Source organism: Mauremys reevesii, linkage group 9, assembly GCF_016161935.1.
Source record: "Mauremys reevesii isolate NIE-2019 linkage group 9, ASM1616193v1, whole genome shotgun sequence".
In the NCBI taxonomy this organism is placed as follows: Eukaryota; Metazoa; Chordata; order Testudines; family Geoemydidae; genus Mauremys; species Mauremys reevesii.
Genome location: NC_052631.1, coordinates 12934451 through 12956692, shown reverse-complemented (window position 1 = coordinate 12956692; position 22242 = coordinate 12934451). Strand labels below are relative to the sequence as shown.

The window sequence follows — 22242 nt, the reverse complement described above, 5'->3', positions numbered from 1 at the left end:
CTCATCTAGATTGATTAAAGCTGCTTTAACTTGCAGATTTATGTTTGCAGTACTACATGTTCATGCATCTCTCTGCCTGATTATATTCACATGGATCATGTTTGGCCAGCCAATTCATGTATGCAGTCTTCTAAATAGGCTTGGCAGAATTTGATTTTTATTTTTTTTATAAATTTCAGTGGATAATATCAATGTTCTTAAATTTTTTATCTATTTAAATTTTCACGGTTGCAGGAAACTGTGGGGTCGGACAATAATGTCTGTGGGGGTAGGGTTAGACAAAAGTTATTTGACAGTAGACACATTCAGAAAGGTAAAACTTTCTAACTATTAAAACACAAATTGTATATTTTGACATGCAATGTTGACAAAGTAAATATCCATAAATCAACTCTAATACAAGTGGAAAACTAGGTAGAACTAATGGAAATGAGATCAAATAACAGAGGATGAATATATAAACAACAACACGGGTGCTGAAGGATACAAGTAGAAAGGCCAAGGCACAAAATGAGATTAAACTAGCTAGGGACATAAAGGGTAACAAGAAAACATGTTTGCAAATACATTAGACGCAAGAGGAAGACCAAGAACAGATAAGACCCATTACTCAATGAGGAGAGAGAGACAATAATAGAAAATGCAGTCATTGCCAAAGTGTTAAATGCGTTCTTTGCTTCAATTTTCACCAAAATGGTTAGCAGTGATGAGATGACTAACACAATGAGCATCAGTCTACACAGTGTAGGATCTGAGGCTAAAATAAGGAAAGGACAAATTAAAAAATTACTTAGGTTTGTAGTGTAGATATATCCTAAGGCCTTGTCTACGCTGCCACTTTACAGTACTGCAACTTTCTCACTCGGGGTGCTGCAAGTTTCAGCGCTGTAAAGTGGCCGTGTAGACAGTGCACCAGCGCTGGTAGCTACTCCCCTCGTGGGGGTGGGTTTTTTACAGCGCTGGGAGAGTTCTCTCCCAGCACTGGTACCATGACTACACTGCGGCAGCACTTTAACGTTGCTAATGAAGACATACCCTTAGTCGACCTTTATTAGGACAGTAATTATTGAGATGGTGCATGTCCACGCTACCCTCCTTGATTTGGAGGTGTGTCCCCTCACCAGGAGTGCTTCCACCAACCTAAGAAGGGCAATGTGGGGAGCTGAGAGCCTGGCCTCAGCAAGGCTGGCAGCTCCCTGATAGGAGCCTGGCTTCCTCTCAGGCTCACAGCCTTCCAACAGGCTGCTCACCACCGGAAGTGGGGGGAAGCTGCCTGGGGGGCTTCTCTCCTACCCATTCCCCACCGAGAGTCAGGGGAAACCGCCTGAGCCTTCTCCTCTAACCATTCCCCACCGGGAAAGAGGGGAAGCTGCCCAGGGCTTCTCACCACTGGGGAGCAGAGTACACCCCACCCCTGCAATGCCCCCTCTGCCATGTACATTGGCCAGACTGGACTGTCTCTACGCAAAAGAATGAATGGACACAAATCAGACATCAGAAATGGTAACCTACAAAAGCCAGTAGGACGACGCTTCAATCTCCCTGGACACTCAATAACAGATTTAAAAGTAGCCATCCTGCAACAAAAAAACTTCAAAAACAGACTTCAAAGAGAAGCTGCAGAGCTACAATTCATGTGCAAACTTAACACCATTAATTTGGGCTTGAATAGGGACTGGGAGTGGCTGGCTCACTACAAAAGCAATTTTCCCTCTCTTGGTATTCCCTCCTCATCAATTATTGGGAGTGGACCACATCCACCCTGATTGAATTGGCCTTGTCATCATTGGGTCTCCACTTGTAAGGTAAACTCCCTTCTCTTCATGTGGCAGTATACTTATGCCTGTATCTGTCATTTTCACTCCATGCATCTGAAGAAGTGGTATTTTACCCACAAAAGCTTATGCCCAAATAAATCTGTTAGTCTTTACGGTGGCACCGGACTCCTCATTGTTTTCTTGAAATAGTAGATGATCTCATCCTTTACACATTTATGTGTAGCTATATCTTTATAGATGCATATTATCTTTCTACCTACACACATACTCACACATATATAACTATATATAATACAGTGTGGATGTGGATGCATACACATACTTATACTTATGTATATATGTGTGTTGTGGGTGTAGACTTGGTTGGAAAATGGAATGAAAGTTCTGAAATATTTAAACTGAGAAACGTGTACATGACCTTATGCTGAAAAGTTTTGATAATATTGAAACATTATAATATAATAGTAAATATTATATGTAAATATAATATATACAAATATAGAAGTAAAAATAAAATAGGAAAGTTGATACAAAATGCTATGAATAGTTTCAGAACTTTTCAGTCAAATTTAATTGAAATTGACAGTTGCCATGAAACATTTCAATATTGCCGAAACATCATTTGCCCATGGAAAACTGCTTTATTGAAATGTTTTCATCCAGCTTGAATTCACGTCTATATAACTAAATATAATATATTGTTTGAGCGTGGGGTGTATACTGTATTTATTTGTAAAGAAGTTGCAACACATTTTTCTTTTATGTTTTTACTAGATGGACTTTTCTGGGTTTTTCCTTTTGTTTTGATTAATTTATAGTGGCTATAAGTTCTAGTTTAGCCTGTGTAATTGACGGCCTTTTGCATACTTATATGAATAATTATTCCCATATCAAGACAGGTGGTAACTTTAGGTTGTTATTTCTGCTTAGGAAAGCATTATCACTGATAATATATCAGTCCAGTAAATTGTTATAAGGAGAGGGATGCAAATTACAGTGGGCAAACATAACAAAAAATAATTAGAGAGGCTACAAGTTTATGTCAGACTAGTGAACTTTGGGAGATGGCTGATAATCAGACATTCCTGAACAGAGTTTAAAGACTTTAAAGTGAAAATTGCTGATGATGCTTTTAAGTCTGAAAATTTCCCATATTCTGCAATGATTTGTAGCAAAGGCAAAGTTGTTTGTTTGAGATACCCATTCATCAGAGGTAGAAATGTCTGGTTTTAGGTTACACAAAAAGCCAGAATTTGTATATTATATCTGTTTAGAAAAGATAGGGAAACTATGTTTTCCTCATTGTAAACTTAACTGGATTTTGTGTGTTCAAAAGTTTGACACAAATATTATTAGGTTTGCTGTCTGCTTAAGAAACTGTAGAAGAAAAGGAGTGGCGATGGAAGAGCGGAGAGAAAAGAATAATAAATAAATAGGATGAAAATATGAAGCATACAACAGAAAGAATAGAAAACAGATATAGGAAGATTACCTGGGGAGTGCTCATTTATGTAGGTTTAGATTTTGTAGCAGTCGTGGATCCCAAGTACATAGCACAGGTTCTTCTGCTTGGCTAGAAATATGTTTTAATTGTAATTCAGTAACCCTTGGAATTGAAAAAAAGAAAACTAGTATAAATGTGAAAAATATTCACAATGTCATTCTAAAAATTGGGAACAAGGAAAAACCTTGAACTTCAGGAGATTTTCCCTCAGTAAATGGAACATAGCTGACTAATGATGTTTTCAAGAAGAGGAAGATATACAGATATGTAAGTTCAACCTACTGTGAAGGCCAAGTTTACTACCAAAACTTTCAGCTCCGGGAAATACAAAGTTGTTTTTGTCTTCGATAAAGCATTTAACTATCTGTGCCTGAGCAGATTACTGATTTTAGGTGGGATGCAATGCTGTGTACAGTTTAATATCTAAAGCAAATATTGGTGTGAAAAATCTTTCTACTCTAAACAGACATTATGGGCCAGATTCTAATACCCTTAGTCACATTGAGTAGAACCTTTTTCTACAAGAAGGTCCATTGAAGTCAATGTGTAACCTGTGTAACCAGTGTAACCTGTCCCTATAAATCATTTGTAGGATGTGCAATTATTCACAGATAGGAATAACAAGTATTTTAATGAACTCACAGACTAGGGGACTAGTTACTTCATGAGGCAGGACCCCATATCTATTCAAACCGGCCTGCAAAACATAAGCATGTATAAATAATTTGATGAAGACTATAATACAGAGTTTTCACTGTGATAGAACCTAGGGCTGCCCTACTTGTTTCGTAGGAAACAATAAGATGTCATTAGCTATGACTGCTGCAATACTACCACAAGAAGAGAGAAACCAAAACCCTGGGATCCAAACGCACCTAGACTTTGTAGTTCCGGTCAATCTCCAAGACACATAAAGAGGAGTTGATAGAAGAGACAGTCCTGGGTGGTTAGAAGTTGGAGGTTAAGTGGAGAGAGAGCAGCCATATGTGATCCGGAGGATAGTGACTTTTTTGCCTTAAAATAATCACCCTAACTCTGATCATTTTGCAGAACATGCTGAGACATTTTTATGGTTGTTGGATGTTCAGCTACTGATTAGGGCTCCCAAGTCTATAATTTCCTGTAAATTTTTTAAAGGTTTCAGGACCTGTTTGCTACTAATGGCCTGAATCAAGTCTCATGCTGATTTTATATAAGTGCAGCTCCACTGACACTAAGGTATCATCAAAGACAGTATCATCATGGCATTGCCAAAAAAGCGTGATCATTGCACAAACTATAGAGGGATTGTACTGCTATCAGTCCTGGACAAAGTATTGGCTACCATCATGCTTAATAGAATAAAGAAGGCTGTGGATAAAATGGTATTGGAAGAACAAGGTAGGTTCCTTCCAGGTAGATTATGTTGTCAACAAATATTCATTCTTTGACAGATCATCAAAAAATCCACTGATTGGCAAAAACTTTATTGCCTTTAAGAAAGCATTTGATAGTACCCAGACAGAGAATCCATGAAATATTGCTAGTAGGTATGGGGTAACAGATAAATTGATCATCATAATAAGAGGTTTATGTGATGGAAGAAGATGCACAGTGAGGTCAGATACAGGCCAGGGTGAACAGTTGAATATTGTGACTGGAGTTAGACCAAGGTGTGTTATCAACAATCTTTGCATTAGCAATAGACTGAGTGAAGGGGTAGATGGTGTAAAATGGTTAGCAGAGAGTTATGTTGACTTTGCCAACAACCTTGCTTTACTAAGTATGATGTGGAACAGAAAAACTGGCCTTACTTCAGAGGTAGAACAGTAAGCAGTAAAAATTGGATTGAAAATAAATGCATAGAAAAGAAAAAGAGGAAAGTGGACAAGAGATGCAAAAGTGTACATAGATGGAAAAGAAATCACATAGGTAGAGATCTATCTGGGGAGTGTGATGAGATCTGAAGGTGTTTGAGATAAAGATATTCATTAGGATATACAAGATTAAGAAAAGGAAACTACTTTTGGAATGACGAACAACACCTGGTGAAAGAGGTCTCCATACCAAATTGAAGTTAAGATTATACTGTCTGATTGTCCAGAGCACACTACTGTACAGAGAAGAGACTTGGCCGCTGAACGTGGCTAACAAACAAAAAAATTGGAGAGTGCCTATCACAGATAGCAGAGGAAGATATCACACAGATTTCACAGAAAGACAGAATAACAAATATGAGAATAAGGGAGCTGATAGAGCAGTAGATGATAGAAAATATCATCAAAGAAAGAAGGCTCAAGGGGACCTGTGCACCATATGGAAGACGGGAGACATGCTAAACAAGCACTGAATTTGATACCCAAGGGAGGAAAGAGAAAAATAAGGCAGTCCCAGGAAGAGCTGGCAGAAGACAGTGACAGAGGATATTGAATGTGCTGGCATCACCTGGGAAGAATTACCACAACTAGAGAGCAACTGCAATCGGTACAGGAACTGGACTGCCCGATGTGTCAGCAGCACGGGAGGAACTAAGGTCGAAGTAACTCCATTATCTTCACTAGGGTGACGCCTTGTTCATACCAGTGTAAAATAGATGAGAATTAGGCCCAGGTCTGTATTAGTATTTACCCTTGAGAAATGTTCCCTAATAAATGAAACTTAAAACTTTGACCTTCATCCCTACACTAGGGGCTTTGATAAAGGGATCTCTCTTTGCAATGACCTGACGTTTATCTGAAAGTGTATCAAGCCCTTCCAGATGACCCACGGATGGATGAAAGGATAGCCATGAAAGATATCAGATGTAATACTTTATTATTTGCTGACTGGACACAGCATATGAGGTCATAGAGTTCCTACTGTGAATTGCTTATGAACTAAATAGACAATGCAAAACTCCCCAGAACACTCAGGAGGTAGTCTGTCTTGGAACATTTATAAGTATAGTGGGTTTGGGGGGTGCTAGTGTTTTTGTGCTTCGTGGAGGAAGGAAATAAGTTTAGAAGAGCAACTTTTTTATTATTGTTTTATTAAATCAGGCATGGATCAATGAAAATATGGTTGGGTTTATTTTCCAGCAGAAACAAGAAACAATAACCTATCTTTGGGGAAAAAATCCTTCATCATCTATCCTCTCCTTCTTCTCTCTGACACTGTTTGCATCATGTGTCTGTTTTTGCTCCAACTTAAAGTGAGAGACAGGAATCATGCCCACAACATCAAAAGACTCTTCAGTTTCTTTTTAAGGCAATGTAAAAGGCAGGACAACAAGTTGGAAGGTAGATTTAGAATAGTTAAATCTCCTCAGTAACAGATCGAATGGTGTTTTATTCTTTATGGCCATAATTCTCCACTGTGTCTGAACTGTTCTTGGGCAGTGGATGGTGACAGCTGGAGTGCATACAGTGGCAGCCATAGGCAGTCAGTTCCAGCTCTCTCATTCTCTGCCAACTGTCCTCAGCAGAAGTCAAAGCAGGAGCACTCTACTGCAACTTCTGCTGTTCTGTGCTTGATTTTGCAGCTATAATAATCTTTTAATATAGTTTCTTGGATGTAATTATTTGTTTACAGTGCCTCAAATAGCTTGTTGGGATTTCTAAAAATAATAAAATCTTCTTCTAAAAATGTTTGTTTTGTTACCTACCCTTATTTCATTTCATGCTTAGGGAGATACTGCTTAATTCCATACAGTACATCAAAGTTTGTTTTTAAATAGTCATTCCTTTCAAACTGCATACCATAAAATAATTCAAAGAGTAAGTACCCAATTCAAAGGGATGGGACAACTCATTGTTTAGTAGTTTCACAATTTTAGCATAAGAGGATTTACCTTTGCATATCTAAACCATGTACACAAGAGTTCTTTTTTTGGCACCTAAAAGGATGATTTCTTCTTTCTTTTTAAATAGCATTATTCTACCAAAAGAAGAACAGTTTTTCAGTAGTTTGCCTCCAATGTTCGGGTTTTTTTCATATTCAGAATATATAGGATCAGGATTATCTCCTGTTGTAAGCATCTCTGAAAACAAAAACAAAAAGGAAGAGTCCAATCTTTGTATTTATTGAATTAGGATTTATGTTGGGGATATATATAGAAATTAAACATAGTTGCACAATGCATAAATTGCATTTTATGACATAGATTTCTGAATAGATTACTGACATGGTAACACGCTTTAGTAAAATAGCTTAACCACATATTTCAATGTTTTTTGAGCTGGATGAAATTTTTGAATTTTTTTTTCTCAATCATGCAGATTCAGGTTGACAGAAACATTTTGTGAATTTATGTGAAATTCACCAAATTGTTTGTTGGGGGGGACTTTAAAAAAAGTTTAAAAATTAAAGTTTTGTTTTCACATTTTCAAACCAAGACATTTTGATTTTTCAATTCCAAATGACTTTTTTTTTTTTTTACAAAATTCACTTCACTTTTATTTTAAAAAAACCCCAAAACTAAAGTTTTTAAAAGCTCCAAAATTAATCAAAACATTTTGTTTTAGTTTGAACTTTTTTTTTGGCTGTTCAGTTTGCTGAACATTTTTTTTAAATGGTCAGATTGACCTGAAATATATATACTTTTAAAATTTTTGATTCAGCAAGTGAACCCAAAAATCAAATATAAGCACAGCTTTAATTATGTGATAGTTATAGTTTATCATTTAGATTAACTAGCACTTAAAGGTTTCCACCAGCCTGAATTCCATTGTGCTAAACACTACAAATGTTAAATGACTGATCCTGACTCTATGATGTTACAATATATTTAATGAGAGATCTTTATTAAATCAGCTTTTACCAGTGGTATAATTCCACAATTCTATTGGGAACCCTGTGAAGCATTTGGAAACATATACAAGCTGTAATTTACCTGATTAACCATTTTATTGTTTCTTTGTTTATGAAAATCAATAAAAATAATTACTTTTTTTTTTCAAGGACAAAACTCTTCCCTCATAAAAACCTCTACTGGAGTCAATGGGTATTGCATGATTACACCAAATGCACTTATAACCCCCAATGTTCATCTATGGGTTTCTGAAATGTACTACCAAATGTATATGGGCTCGTTACTAACTCTCTTGATTAGTAATTTCCTTAATAGCAGTAGTTGTCTTTTTGTTGTATGGTTTTACATAACATATGTTTCTTTTCAGCGCTTGGTAACTTCAGTACTAGATTTTAGGGCAGTGTTGTCATTTGCCCCACTGAGATTTTGTTACACAAACTTTTAGCAATATCTTTTTTAAGGGCACTCATTGACTACATATGACATCTTACTTTGGTACTCAGATTGGGTGCTTCAGGTTAGTACACCAAGGCCTGGTCTACACTGGGGGGGTGGGGTTGATGTAAGATATGCAACTTCAGCTACGAGAATAGCGTAGCTGAAGTCGACATATCTTAGTTCGACTTACCTCCCGTCCTCACGGCGCGGGATCGACAGCCATGGCTCCCCCATCGACTCCACTTCCGCCTCTCGACCTGGTGGAGTTCCAGAGTCGACAGGGAGCGTATTTGGGGATTGATTTATCGTGTCTAGCCGAGATACGATAAATCGATCCCCGATAGATCGATCACTACCCGCCGATCCGGTGGACGTACCCCAAGTGCATTTGGTTTATCCATATCCCCAAAAAGGTGAAATGAGATATCAAAGAGAACTGACAGCAAGAGAACCAGTTCAAAGTTATAGGGAAATGCAGAGGGCATGATTATTCCTAGAATCAAGATACTGACAGAAGCCCTGGGTGATCCACTCACATAAGAAGGATCCTTAATATAATGAACTTTCACAGTTGCTGTAAGTGGAAGAAAAGTAATTAAATTACCTTTTATAATTAACCAGTCCCATGCCTTAACATATATTATACCCAACAACTGTTCTTTCTTAAGTGGACTACACCCTTTATGCATGGAGGTTTTTCATGGGAATAGTTAATTAACTTGAGCTCTTGATCCTACCTTTAATTTACATTGTAAACTCCTTGCAGCAAAAAATCATGTATTCCTTAGAATTATATACAGCAGTGAGCACCATCTTGGTACCTAGTAAATCATGTTTTTGTAAGACTTTTTAATCAGTTAGTTCCTGCCAAGATCATGTATTGACTTAGAAAAGCACAGTATATAGTGTCTTAGATTAAGATACAGCATTCACCAGGAAATTAATTCATAACTTGTGAAGCAGGAACTGTGCAAATAGCTAGCTGTGCACACCTATAGTTCTTTTATACAAAGGGAAGTGAGAGGTGGGAATGCCTAACTAGGAGTACTTAGTAGGAATGATACAAGCAGAGGCATCTTAAATAGCGGCATCTTAATCTAAAGATAGTTAAGGCCCAGGCAGACTGCGAAGAGCAACAAAAGGCTCTCTCAAAACTGGGTGACTGGGCAACAAAATGGCAGATGAAATTTAATGTTGATAAATGCAAAGTAATGCACATTGGAAAGCATAATACCAACTATACATATAAAATGATGGGCTCTAAATTAGCTGCTACCAATCAAGAAAGAGATCTTGGCATCATTGTGGATAGGTCTCTGAAAACATCCACTCAATGTGCAGCGGCAGTCAAAAAAGCGAACAGAATGCTGGGACTAATTAAGAAAGGGATAGATAATAGGAAAAAATACCATGTTGCCTCTATATAAATGTGGTACACCCACATCTTGAATACTGTGTGCAGATGTGATCGCCCCATCTCAAAAAAGATATATTGGAATTGGAAAAGGGTCAGAAAAGGACAACAGCAATGATTAGGGGTATGGAACAGCTTCTGTATGAGGAGAGATTAATAAAACTGGGACTTTTCAGCTTGGAAGAGAGATGGCTAAGAGAAGATATGATTGAGGTCTATAAAATCATGAGTGGTGTAGAGAAAGTAGATAAGGAAATATTGTTTACTACTTCTCATAACACAAGAACTAGGGGTCACCAAATGAAATTAATAGGTAGCAGGTTTAAAACAAATAAAATGAAGTATTTCTTCACACAACGCACAGTCAACCTGTGGAACTCCTTGCTAGAGGATGTTGTGAAGGCCAAGACCATAACAGAGTTCAAAAAAGAATTAGATACATTCATGGAGGATAGGTCCATCAGTGGCTATTAGCCAGGATGGGCAGGAATGGTGTCCCTAGCCTCTGTTTGCCAGAAGCTGGGAATGAGCGACAGGGGATGGATCACTTGATGATTACCTGTTCTGTTCATTCCCTCTGGGGCACCTGGCACTGGCCACTGTCAGAAGACAGGATACTGGGCTAGATGGACCTTTGGTCTGACGTAGGGCCATTCTTATGAATATAAATGAGCACCTCATTTTCACAAAGGCGCATTGCGGAAGCAAATGGATTGACAATTTACCCTATTCTATTTTTGTATATGGATTTGTGCCTGGGGAAAATTCAATGTGGTTTTTTTCATCTGAGCGGTGAAATCTATGATTTTCAGTTTGCGTGAGGATAAGTGGAAAAGGCACATTTCACAAAGGAACTAGATCAGAGGCCTCCTCACAATGCAGCATATATATTTTTATTATAACCTCTCAAACCATTCTGGCTTTTGAGACTCCAAGTAATTATTGTATATAGTATGTATTTTCCAAGGGCACTTTGTGAAAGAAAAATTGGGAGCTATACAATGATGTAAAATTTTGTGTAAACTTCCATACAGTACATTAGTGAATTCTTTGTTCTCAGTTGTCAGGGGTGGTTTATGCTCATGTTCCTTCTGCAAGATTTTTCAGTTGGCACTATCTGTGTAGGTAAAAACATGAAATATTTTCCACTATCTTTAAAACCTCATGAACTGTGCTTTTTGTCATCTCTCTCAAATAACATGTTCACAACACCAATAATGTACTTTAAATTTTATCTGAAGTATAGCTCCCATTTGTGTTTTCTTAGTAAGCAGTTCTCATGCTCTTTTTGTTTCAGTGGCAAGAGCACACTGAATTCTTGTTTACACTGTGTGTCAATTCTCACTAAAGGAGTGTGTAATAAAAAAAATGTAATAATTGGAGGTATACCAATCTCCTAGAACTGGAAGGGACCTTGAAAGGTCATTAAGTTCAGCCCCCTGCCTTCACTAGCAGGACCAATTTTTGCCCTAGATCCCTAAGCGGCCTCCTCAAGGATTGAACTTACAACCCTCGGTTTAGCAGGCCAATGCTCAAACCACTGAGCTATCCCTTGTGTGAATTCTAGTGCACACTAGCATGTTCCATGTGTGAATTCTAGTGCACACTAGCATGTTGCACGCTAAAAGTTCCCTAATGCAGGACAACACTATTCTGCACTAGGGAACTTTTAGTGCACAGTAGCAGGGTCCACACAGACCAGTCAGTGTGCAACATGCTGATGTCCAGTAGAATTTACTTCCCTCTTGTGCTGACTAATGCACCATGGACAAGCATTAATGGTAAATGGCTAACAGTAGAGCCTTAATTATCTTTTCTCTTTACAGGCAGAAGTCATTGATGTGCAGTATGGGACTGTAAAAGATTTAGTCCTGATTCAAGCCATGACAAATGTGACCAATAAAATCGCACTTCTGAAGCTAGGACAATCACCTTTACTCTATAAGGTTAGTTACATGTCTGATGTACTTTATCTGAGTAATTTCTTTTGTTGTTCATTTCCAGATACTAAAATGGGGCCTTGTGTTGTCATTTCTATCACAGCAGGCCAGTATTTGTTGGCATTTAATAGACTCCTTAACTCTTTCTTGCAAGTGTCCGCGGCGTTTGCTTAGTTCCAGTTTTGATATGCCATCTGTTTTATTGAACTGTATAATGCAGAATCTGAGGCTGCCTGTTGATAGTGCCATATTTTCCCTTGGTGGTGTAAATCTTACAGCGAGGGAAGGAATCTGTAGGAGAGAGAGGGAATGAGTCCAAGAAAAGAAGCGGCTGAGAGCAGGGGTAGCTGGAGCCTTGTCTGTCTGAAATTTGCATGTCATCTTAGACTGAAATCTCTGACTCAGACATCATATCTAGTACTTGGCCTGCTGGAGGCTTAAACATGCCCTGAGGTGAAGCTGAGTGCAGCCTGTGCCTGCTTAGCCTCAGGCTTTTGAGGATCTTCCCAAGCCCGCTGGGCTGCCTTCAAAATCCAGAGCTGCTTAACTTGCTATGACTGTGCTCTACAGACACTGAAATTGTGAAGTGATCCTCAATAAAAATACAGCACAGGAGGAATAAACAGATGGGGCCTATCAGACAGGCTGCAAATGAGACAGTTCTTGGTCTTCACAATTGTTTGCTTTAACCTGGTTTAATTGTATATGCTATACATACCCAAGCTGGTCCATTGGCTTCGTCGCTTTCCTCCCCATTCTTACTACCTCTGAGGGAGGGAAGAACTGTAGAGAGGAAAACATCATTAACTTTTACGGAGTTTTCTGCCATAAAATGTGTGAGGGCATGCTGCCTAAAGCATCTGTACTTTACTTTAGCTCTCCACTTCCGCTGCAGGCCAGCCACATCCTCTGATATAGCGGACAACCAGAAAGACGTTTTAAAGAGACATATAAAAGGCCAACTGCCAGCTCAGAATGAGCATATTGTGTAGTTTCTGTTTCCCTCCTTTCTTGCTCTCTAGCTGTGTGTGTGTGTGTGTGCTTCCTTCCATCTCTGATATTGGTGGAGAGCACAGAGATTAAACATGTTTGTTCATTTTCATCTGAGACTCAACTTGGATCCAAATATTATATAAAAATTGACTTATATTTTTTATGTTAAAAACCCTATTTTTATTGTGAATATTTTATAAATAAGAATTACATTAGTTTGGTATTTCAAAAGACTCTGCTGGCTCAGTAAATAATTAAACAAGACACTTCATGCCCAATTCACAGAAGCAATTATAAAAGACCAGTATCTCCAGATTTTATAATTAAAAGAATCCAGAGCTGCTCCACTGGCCACAGAAATCACAATGAGGACCAGGACACCGGTTCGTAAAATAGCTGCTTAATATTTTTTGAATAGAAACAATCTTTGTCGCAATGAAAATGACATTTTCAACTGAATAATTTTAGTTATTTATCTAAATTATTTAGAGCCAATCTCATTACATACATGAAAGGTCAGTAACCATTGTCAGAATTTGACATGTGCAGCAGCCTCGTGCATAGATCTTATGCTGCATTTCATTGTTAAATGCCAGTAACAATGAAATAGCAATCAGGGTTTGTTTAGTACAGTCTTGAATAAGAGGCAAAGTTTGCAGTACAAAAAGGGCAATACCATTATATACGTCACCAACAAAAAGGATTTGTTAAGGTTTAAGGTTCTGATCCTGCTAACACTTATACATTTAGGACTTTAAGCATGTCAGGAAGTCCTACTGAAGTCTAAAATACCCGCCTTTCCCGTCTGCCGGGGAACTAAAGCCAATATGTGGGAAGATTTGCCCTCCCTTAATATTTCTTCTTTCTTGGTCCCAAGCCCTCATTGTTAGGACACAGATTGAGACGAGTCCTACTTGGCTTTGAAGTAATTGTATTCTCTGTTAAAGTAGTGGAAAAATATATGAAAGAGATTAATCTTTGGTATGGAATATTTCTAAATGAACAGACATGTAGGGCTAACCATTCTTGTTGTGCTACTGTGGTGAAATCCTAGTCCATTAAAATCCCTGGCAAAATTCCCATTGATTTCAGTAGAACCTGGATTTTACCCCTTAATGTTTTTAAAACGTTCTCCATTCTGTTTGTGTTTATGTACTTACTGAGTCTTCCATTTCTGTTTCTCCAGACCCTCCCCTCCTCCTTGCCTATTTTTCCTTCTCTTTCTTCCACATACTTTGCTTTACAGCTTGTTAAAACAGTTGATTCCAAGCAGAGCTGTAATTATAATTTATTTCCTGTTTTTCATCCTAAATTTTGTATTTAACTCACATTTCCCTTATTTAATGAACTTTAATCTCTCATGATTATATTAAAATTATTGTATTTATATTACAGTAGCATCCAAAGGTCCTAATCAAGAGTGGGGTGCTACCACGGCAGGTACATGCAGAGACATCATCCTTGTCCCGTAGTTTACAATTGTTCCCTTACTTTTCAATTTCCCCTCCCCCTTTACTTTGTCAATCCGTTTGTCTCTGTATCTCTTTATTGCAATCGCCTCTATATATTCTTTGTCTTTCATATTCCCCCCCCCATATTGGGTTTTTTTTCCTAACCTCCTCTCTCTCTCTCTCCTTATTGAGTCCACTAGAGAAAGTCCAAAGACGACGGTACATTTTTACTGCTAGCAAAGCTAGGCCTGAGTTCACAAGAAGCACATTTCCTTGGTTTTATAGATCATACTCAGCAAAAAGCAACTTGTGTATGTGGAAAACAGTTGTTCATTCAAATATGCACCGGGTGACAATTTCTATAGAACTTGTAAAATATGGATATAGATCTGGATTTTTGAAGCCTTCAGCATTCTGGGTCTTTGGATATGCAGTTTTCGTTCTGCCCATGGCACTGATTTGTGCAGTTCTGGCCAACCACAAAATTAAGATCCAGAGTTTGTGTGATCCATTATAGAGATTTGGCAGACTGCAAAATTTGCATCTGTAATCAAATTCTAAACCCTTCTTGGGGTGTTTGGATAGAGTCTTTTGGGTTGATCCCATCTTTAGTATTTTATATGGGTCTATTGAAGACAGTTTACGGGATGGGAAGCCTGGGGCGGAAAGAAAAAGGAAAGAACTATGAAACTAACCTTGGGCCGGATTCTGTAGATGTCCATTGACTTCAGTGTGACTATTCACATGAGTAAAGTCTACTCAGTGCGAGTAACGTTTGCAGAATCAGGCCCTACATTTTGTTTGATTCACTTTCTCAGGAATCTCATAGATACCAATCATGATTTAATCATTTGGAGTTGGGATTCAATATAAAGCATAACTTCAGTCCTAAATTAACTTTTAATAGCCCCGAGGACCCAACCACTCTAGCTTAAAAATGTTCACAGTTTAACATAGTTAAAAAAAATACATTACATGAAATGTTATTTTAATGCAGAAATATCTATATTTATTTTAATAATTTACTGTCTTCATAAATAGTAACATAATTGCTTTTTAACTGTTATGAAGTTTTTGGAAATGTGCATTTATGTAAGGGTTATTGGCAGGCACTTATGAATTAGGTTTTACTAGATAGTAAAAATTAAAAATCCTTTGTGTTTTCAAAAAATGCCCATTTTTAATAATTACACTGGGAAATGTCATAATTTTTAACTTCAATACATTATGTTAATATCCGTTTTTTAAAAAAAACATTATTTGTTTGTCTCTCCTGCCCCTCACCCCTTTTATGGTTAGCACAATGTAATTGAGAAAATAGCATTCTAAAATCTCTGAGTTGAGACACTAAATATTTTTCTACTTAGCTTGAATGGGAGTAAGCACAGGAAATACCATTGAAAGTTGATAGGGGAGACATTTGAATGCGTTGTTGCCACTCTGGAGGAATTGGGCTGCCAGGTGTCTGGTTTTCGATCGGAAGACCCAGTTGAAAAGGGGCCATGGCAGCTCTGGTCAGCACTGCTGACCAGACCACTAAAAGTCCAGTTGGCACAGGGCTGGCAGGCTTCCTACCCAACTCCTGCATAGCTCCCAAGAAGCGGCGACATGTCTCTTTGGCTCCTAGGCATTGTGGCGGCCATCCTTGCACTGCCCCTTTCCTGAGCACCTGCTCTGTAGCTCCCATTGGCTGGGAACCGTAGCCAATAGGAGCTGAGGCGGGCAGTGCCTGCAGGTAAGTACTGGCCGGAACCCGCTCCCTGAACCTCCTGCACCCCAGCCCCCTGCCCCAGCCCAGAGTCCTCTCCCACACCATGAACTCCTCATTTCTGGCCCCACCCTGAAGCCCATACCCCCTCCCACACTCTGCCCCAGCTCAGAGCCCCCTCCTGCACCTAAACCCCTCATCCCTGGCCCCACCCCAGATCCCTCATCCCCTCCCACATCCCAAACTCCTGACCCAGCCCTGAGCCCTTCCCACAAGCAAACTCCTTCCCAGAGCCCATACCCCGCACTCCCTTAGGCACCCCAACCCCTTGTCTCAGCCCTGAGCCCCTTCCCGCAATCCAAACCCCTCGGCTCCAGCCCAGAGCCCCTCCTATGCCCAAACCCCTCATCCCCAGCCTCACCCCAGAGCCTGCACCCCAAGCCCAGAGCCCTGACACCTTCCCATACCTGACCCCCCCGCCCCAGCCTGAAGCCCCCTCTGGCAACCTGTGCCCCTCATTTCTGGCCCCAGGCCAGAACCCACACCCCCATCCCAGAGCCCATACCCCCTCCCGCACCCCATTCCTCTGCCCCAGCCCAGAGCACCCTCCCAGACTCTGAAACCCTCAGTTCCACCCCTAGCCCGGAGCCCCCTCCTGCACCCTCATCCCTAGCCCCACCTAAGAACCCTCACCCTCTCCCTCACTCCAACCCTGTGCCCCGGCCTGGAGCCCCATCCCACACCCTGAACCCCTCATTTGTGTCTCCACCCCGGAGCTTGGACCCCCAGCCAGAGCCGTCTCCCTCTCCCGCATATTGCCTGCCTCAGCCCAGTGAAAATGAACAAGTGAGTGAGAGTGGATGAGAGTGAGCGATGGAGGGAGGGAGGATGGAGTGGGGTGGGGTGGAGACTTGGAGAAGCAGCAGGGCAGGGGCAGAGTCTCGGGGCAGTAGTGGGGTAAGGCGGAGGTGGGTCAAAGGTGGGATTTGGAAGAATTTCTTCTCTTTGCCCTTTGAAAATCCCAGCCTATGTATGTAAGGATTATGGAGAAAAGTGTGTCGCACTTAAGATAGGGTTATAAGAAGCACACATTATCACTCTGCCTTGTTCCCCCAGTTTTGGATTATAACAATTACTCTCTCATTCTTTGAGTGAGAGATAGTCCTACATCACTTTAATGGGTCAGATGGTCAGCCATGCACCTAGGGTTGATTAAGGTAATCTGAAGCCCTAGACATATCCCTGTGACTCCTTCTCTCTGACATGGTTCTGCCCCTCCTTGAGATAGCTGGGGCATGGACCGGTCTGGTGGGGATCCAATACCATTTCTCTTTGTGCGGGTGGGGTTTCCCACCTCACAGGACCATCTCACCCTGTTTTAGGAGGACCATGCTTGGATCATATTTTCAAGGTTTTCTTCACATGCACTTGGGCTAGAAACATTATTCCCACTCCCATCCCAGCAAAATACAAAACCCATCTCCTCCCAATAGATGAATATGATCATGTGAATCCATGAGTTGGAGCTATAGACCCAGGCAGAACAACATGCTCTTCTCCCTTATTGCCAACTCAGCTGCATATGTGAATCTTTCCTTATCAGTCCAGGTAAATATGAAGTGGCTAACAAATCTTCCTACATCTCATCCTATTGACCAAATGTATTGAAGTAAATGAGACGAGAAAGGCCCAAATGGCAAAAGATTCATGGGGGAGGGGGGAAGATTCTTGTGAAGGAACAAGTACAATATTTTGAAGGCTTGGTCTTGACAAAGTGCAGCTAATATCTGGCAGGACTTGGAAATGGAATTGTAGAAAAAATCGTAGAAACAACTCATCAATATTTTAAACTAACATTTTGGTTTCATCAATAAAAATCTACTGTCATTTGCTGCTTACTTCCTCTTTGGTTTCAGAATCTGGGGCTTGTTTAAATGGAGGGAGAAACAAGTTATTAGAAGGGCAAAGGAGGGAATGTATAAGTTAATGAGCAAAAGAAGATATTGACCACTGCAGTTCTGATGCAACAGTTTTTCCCTGAATGTTTTGAAAATCTGGTACTGTTTTGCATGGATAGTTGGGCTCCAAACGGAAGGCCTGGCCCAAATAGGTGCCTTTGGGTCACTGCTGAGTGCCCGGAACCTCTCTCTGCAGGACTGTAGCCTGAGTTCTGAGTAAGCCATGCACCTGGGTGAATAGTTGGTTATTTTTCAATAGCAATCAGTACTTAATTTTCACTTAAGAAAATAGTTCTGTGTATTTGTGTGTTCAATTAGTTGTTTAATTGCACATTAACTGTATGTACTAAATTTATCCTTTGAAAAATTAGTCCTGTTCATGTTAAGAATCACTATTTTTTTAAAGATGGGTGACCTCTTCCTCCTCCTCCTCCGACAATGTATTATATCTGCTAAGGGCTACACTGAATAAAAATTTATTTGGCGTCTATTCAAAATTGGAGGATGCCTCAAATACTAAAACTTGATTCTGGAGGGTTCTGAAGCTTTGTGCAGATTTTGGAGGTGTGGAATCCAGACATAATTTTCTATTTACCAAGCTTTTAAAAAGTAAATGAGTAGTAAATGCAAGCATCCAATCTACTATCTATGTGCCAACTCCTGATAAATGAAGCAAAGTCAAGTGAAATGGCTCCGCTGTGAGGAAATTGGTTTGAAGTATAGCACAGCTGATGAAATAAATTCTTAGCCGCAATATATATGTAATCCAGGGCTTTCAAAACCATATAGCTGATCAGATATTGAATAATACTGGAAAGGAGTGAGATTCTACTCCACTCCATCATGACGTTTTGGTCCTTTTGTTCTTCATAAAAACTCACTAGCCACACTTTCAGCATGCCCACTGCGTTCATCCTCATGGCAACAAGGCCTGCAAGGACAGATCCTCTGTGTCCATATTGCGTAGTATGGAATACCTCGCCACTGCATGGCCCACTAACAGAACAGGAACTTAGCTTTTCTGCTGAGTGTCCTGATTTAAGAAATGCTGTTCAAGATAAAAGTTGACCTGGAAAGAACCTAGTGTTAAATTAGTAGGCTGTTGCTTCCTGGATTCAATAGAGAAGGGGTTATCGTATTAGATTCCATTCTAATATTGGCTATAATACTCATCAGATTGGCAAATCTAGTTTGTTAAATTTCAGTTTTAAAATCTGATACCTTAGCAAATTTATGAAATTCACACCTACAGTCATATCTTAAGGCCTACTGTAGCTGCATTTTATGAACATACTTCTTTCCTGGTGAGGCTAGCTACTTGTTCCTCAAAGTGATGTCACTAAATGCTTAATTCAGCATGGTTCTTTAGCATGCAACTATTTTAAACCATTTTAGTAATCTTATTGACTTAGTAGTCAATACTCAGGTGCTTAAATTGAGGCACGTGTTTAAGTATGTTGCTAATCAGGCCTGTAACAGGATGCTCCTCTCCTGCCCTGGAGTTCCTCACAAGCAGTCTTAGACATCTTTTGATTATCAACACCTCGGAGAGTTTTTATTTCTGTTACCACCTCCAAGCCACCATCACAATCCCTGTGCAACACTTCTGCCCACAATGTCATTCAATCCCCAGCCCTTTCTCCAGGGAGAGGAAGCCGAAGCAATCTCACCAGCCAGAGACCTAGCTTCCCCTAGGCTCTACTAGCCCCTCTCATCTGCACTTCCTTCTTGAGCTTTTTAACTACCGTCTCAGCTGATGGGATAATTAGCCCCTTAGCTCATATGCCCATAGTCTGATTAGGTAATTAAGTTTTTGGTCCCTCAATTAGGGTTTCTCTGGGGTGAAACTTAGTGCCTAAGTGACCAGAGTGCTGGGTCAGCTGCTTGCTTTCAGCACTCTGTCACAAGGTCTAAATTCTGTGTTGGACAAGAAGAATTTGTAACTGGGAAATGTTGCTATATATGTAATAAGAATTGTCTCACCGGCTTTTGTATGTCTGATAGTTCACTGGAGTTGACAAGATGTGTGTACTATATTAACCATTGACTGATTCCAAACATTTTAGATATATTGAAGTAGAATGAACCTACCTTCCACTGATTTCAGTGGGATTTAAAGTGAGTGCCAGCAGCACAGCAGGTATAGTAAAGGAACAGTAGTTAACTGTTGTTAGCAGTAACGATACAACAGTCATACAATAGCCTCAACTTGCTAGTACTAAAGGTTAATAGGTAATAAAAAATACTAATTAAATCCTCAGAAAAGTCTGTTGATTTTATTTCTTGTCCCTTGTAAAAAAATATTGTTTTTAAACGTAATCATTTTTTCCCCCTATTTATCTGATTTATTTTGGAAACATTGCTGAATAATGAGGAAGTGGCCTAATAGGGGTATAAGAGAAATTGGTTTTCCTGAGTCACAAGGAAATATGTTCAGGTTTAGGTTGCCCCCTATGCACAAAAAAACATGTAAGGGTTAAGACATGCAATGAATTTTCAGTGATTAAGTTTCCTCCAAATAGTTGTATTGGGGATGGAATCTGCTTCCCCCATCCCGCAGCACAAGATACACGTTGATGTTAAGACACCTACTGGAGACCAAGGTCATCCCTGAGGATGCCTTTTGTCTCCATACTTTCCCCAACCCCCACACTTCATGGCAACATGGCTCCTGAAGTGCTGATGTTTTCATGGCCTTTTCACTTGAGGCTTACCCTGAGGGTGGGTTCTTAAATCCAGAGCGGAAACGTATATACAACATTACCGATGGGTCAGTATTATTCTACACAGATAATTCCCATTTTTCAGGGGAATTGATGCCATGCAGTTGTTGTCCTTTCTTGGAGACTTCACCAACTGATTTTTGCATGGAGGAGCTTCTTTGGTCTCTGGGTCACAATGTGTGGGAGCAGGCTGCTTAAGGTGTTCTGCATCATTTTGCTGCCTTCCTTCCATTCTACACAGTGGAGTATGGGGTGAAATCATGGTCCCCCTAAAGTAGGGAATTCACCATTGGCCTTTGGGGCCTACTTCTATTCCCACTGAAGTCAGTGTTTTAAAGTGATTTCAATAGGAGCAGGATTGAGCCTACTGTGGATAACAAATGTAATTGCTACAGCAGTGATAAATTGGAATGTCTCACTTACTTTGATTGGAGAAAGCAGTAAACTACATTTTTGCACACACAAAAATTCCTCTGCAATTTGCATTTTCAGTGGCTGTAAAAGAATGTGTATTTCAGAAAAGAATTGGGGCATTTGATTACTTGTCACAAGATGTGAGTGAATAATTCACAGAGCACAACTTATCCAACAAATTTAGCCTTGCCTTTCTATTCATGGTATCTCTCTGTAAATAGATTGCAGTTTTCATGAATGTATTTGCTACTCTAATATATTCTGCACATTCTTTAAAATTATGTTTAAGCTTCTCTGAGTTGATCACGAGCAATTTGCTGTAAGCAACTGATTTTCCAAATTCGAAATTTAAGCTGTGATGATTAGCGGTGATTGGTCAGAAAAGTAACATGCTATTTTTCCTGATTAGATAAGGATGTGAACACTTTTGATATATAGTTTCACCCAAAGATACTTATACTAGAAAAAATCCGTCTCCTAATCTTCACTGAGAAAGAACACAAGAATCAATGCAAATTTAGGCTAATATTCGTGGGGAATACTTTGAAGTAAAAGTCACTAGCCAATATCTTTTCATGAGTATCTTCTGAATCTCCATGACCTTAAGTCTTAAAAATGCAACCACAAGAAATCTACATTTTAGGCCAAAGATTTTAAAAAATAAAGGCAGTGAAACATAATTCCTAATAATGATAATCCTGGTTTTGTAATTGAAAATAGCCATTAAGTGCAGTGACTGAGATTTACCAGTACAGCATGCAGTGGCTTAAATTAGAGGAGAGAGAGTTTGCATTTTGTGAAGGTTATAGGAGAATGTCTGCACTGACAATTGAGCCTTTTATTTATGACATTCCACCACAGGTTATTATGCAGGCATTATAAGAACCTCCCCACACAGCCTCACAAATGATCTCAACATGACCTAGAAAGAACACCCTTTCAGTGAGAAAGAGACATATTTTTCACATCTAAATCAATCTTGAGTTTCCCCAGAGTAGAAACTGATTATGTTGCCTTTTATAGCAGTATTCAGTTATGGGATGTTTTTATGATATAAACTGTCCATTGGGGAATTGACCCAACAAACTAATTTCAGACTGGATTCCTACCAGGATCTCAAAGGAGAAAAGATAAAATTTAATCCACTTAACCA

General features: G+C 39.5%; 1 protein-coding gene across 1 annotated transcript in view; it reads left to right on the top strand.

The window, feature by feature from the left end:
* The window catches only part of NAALADL2 (N-acetylated alpha-linked acidic dipeptidase like 2), a 651889-nt gene that overhangs the window by 257776 nt on the left and 371871 nt on the right, over positions 1 to 22242 (top strand). The window contains exon 4 of the mRNA XM_039489638.1: positions 11729 to 11848. Coding sequence (XP_039345572.1) covers positions 11729 to 11848 — 120 coding nt within the window. The remainder of the gene's footprint in view (positions 1 to 11728; positions 11849 to 22242) is intronic.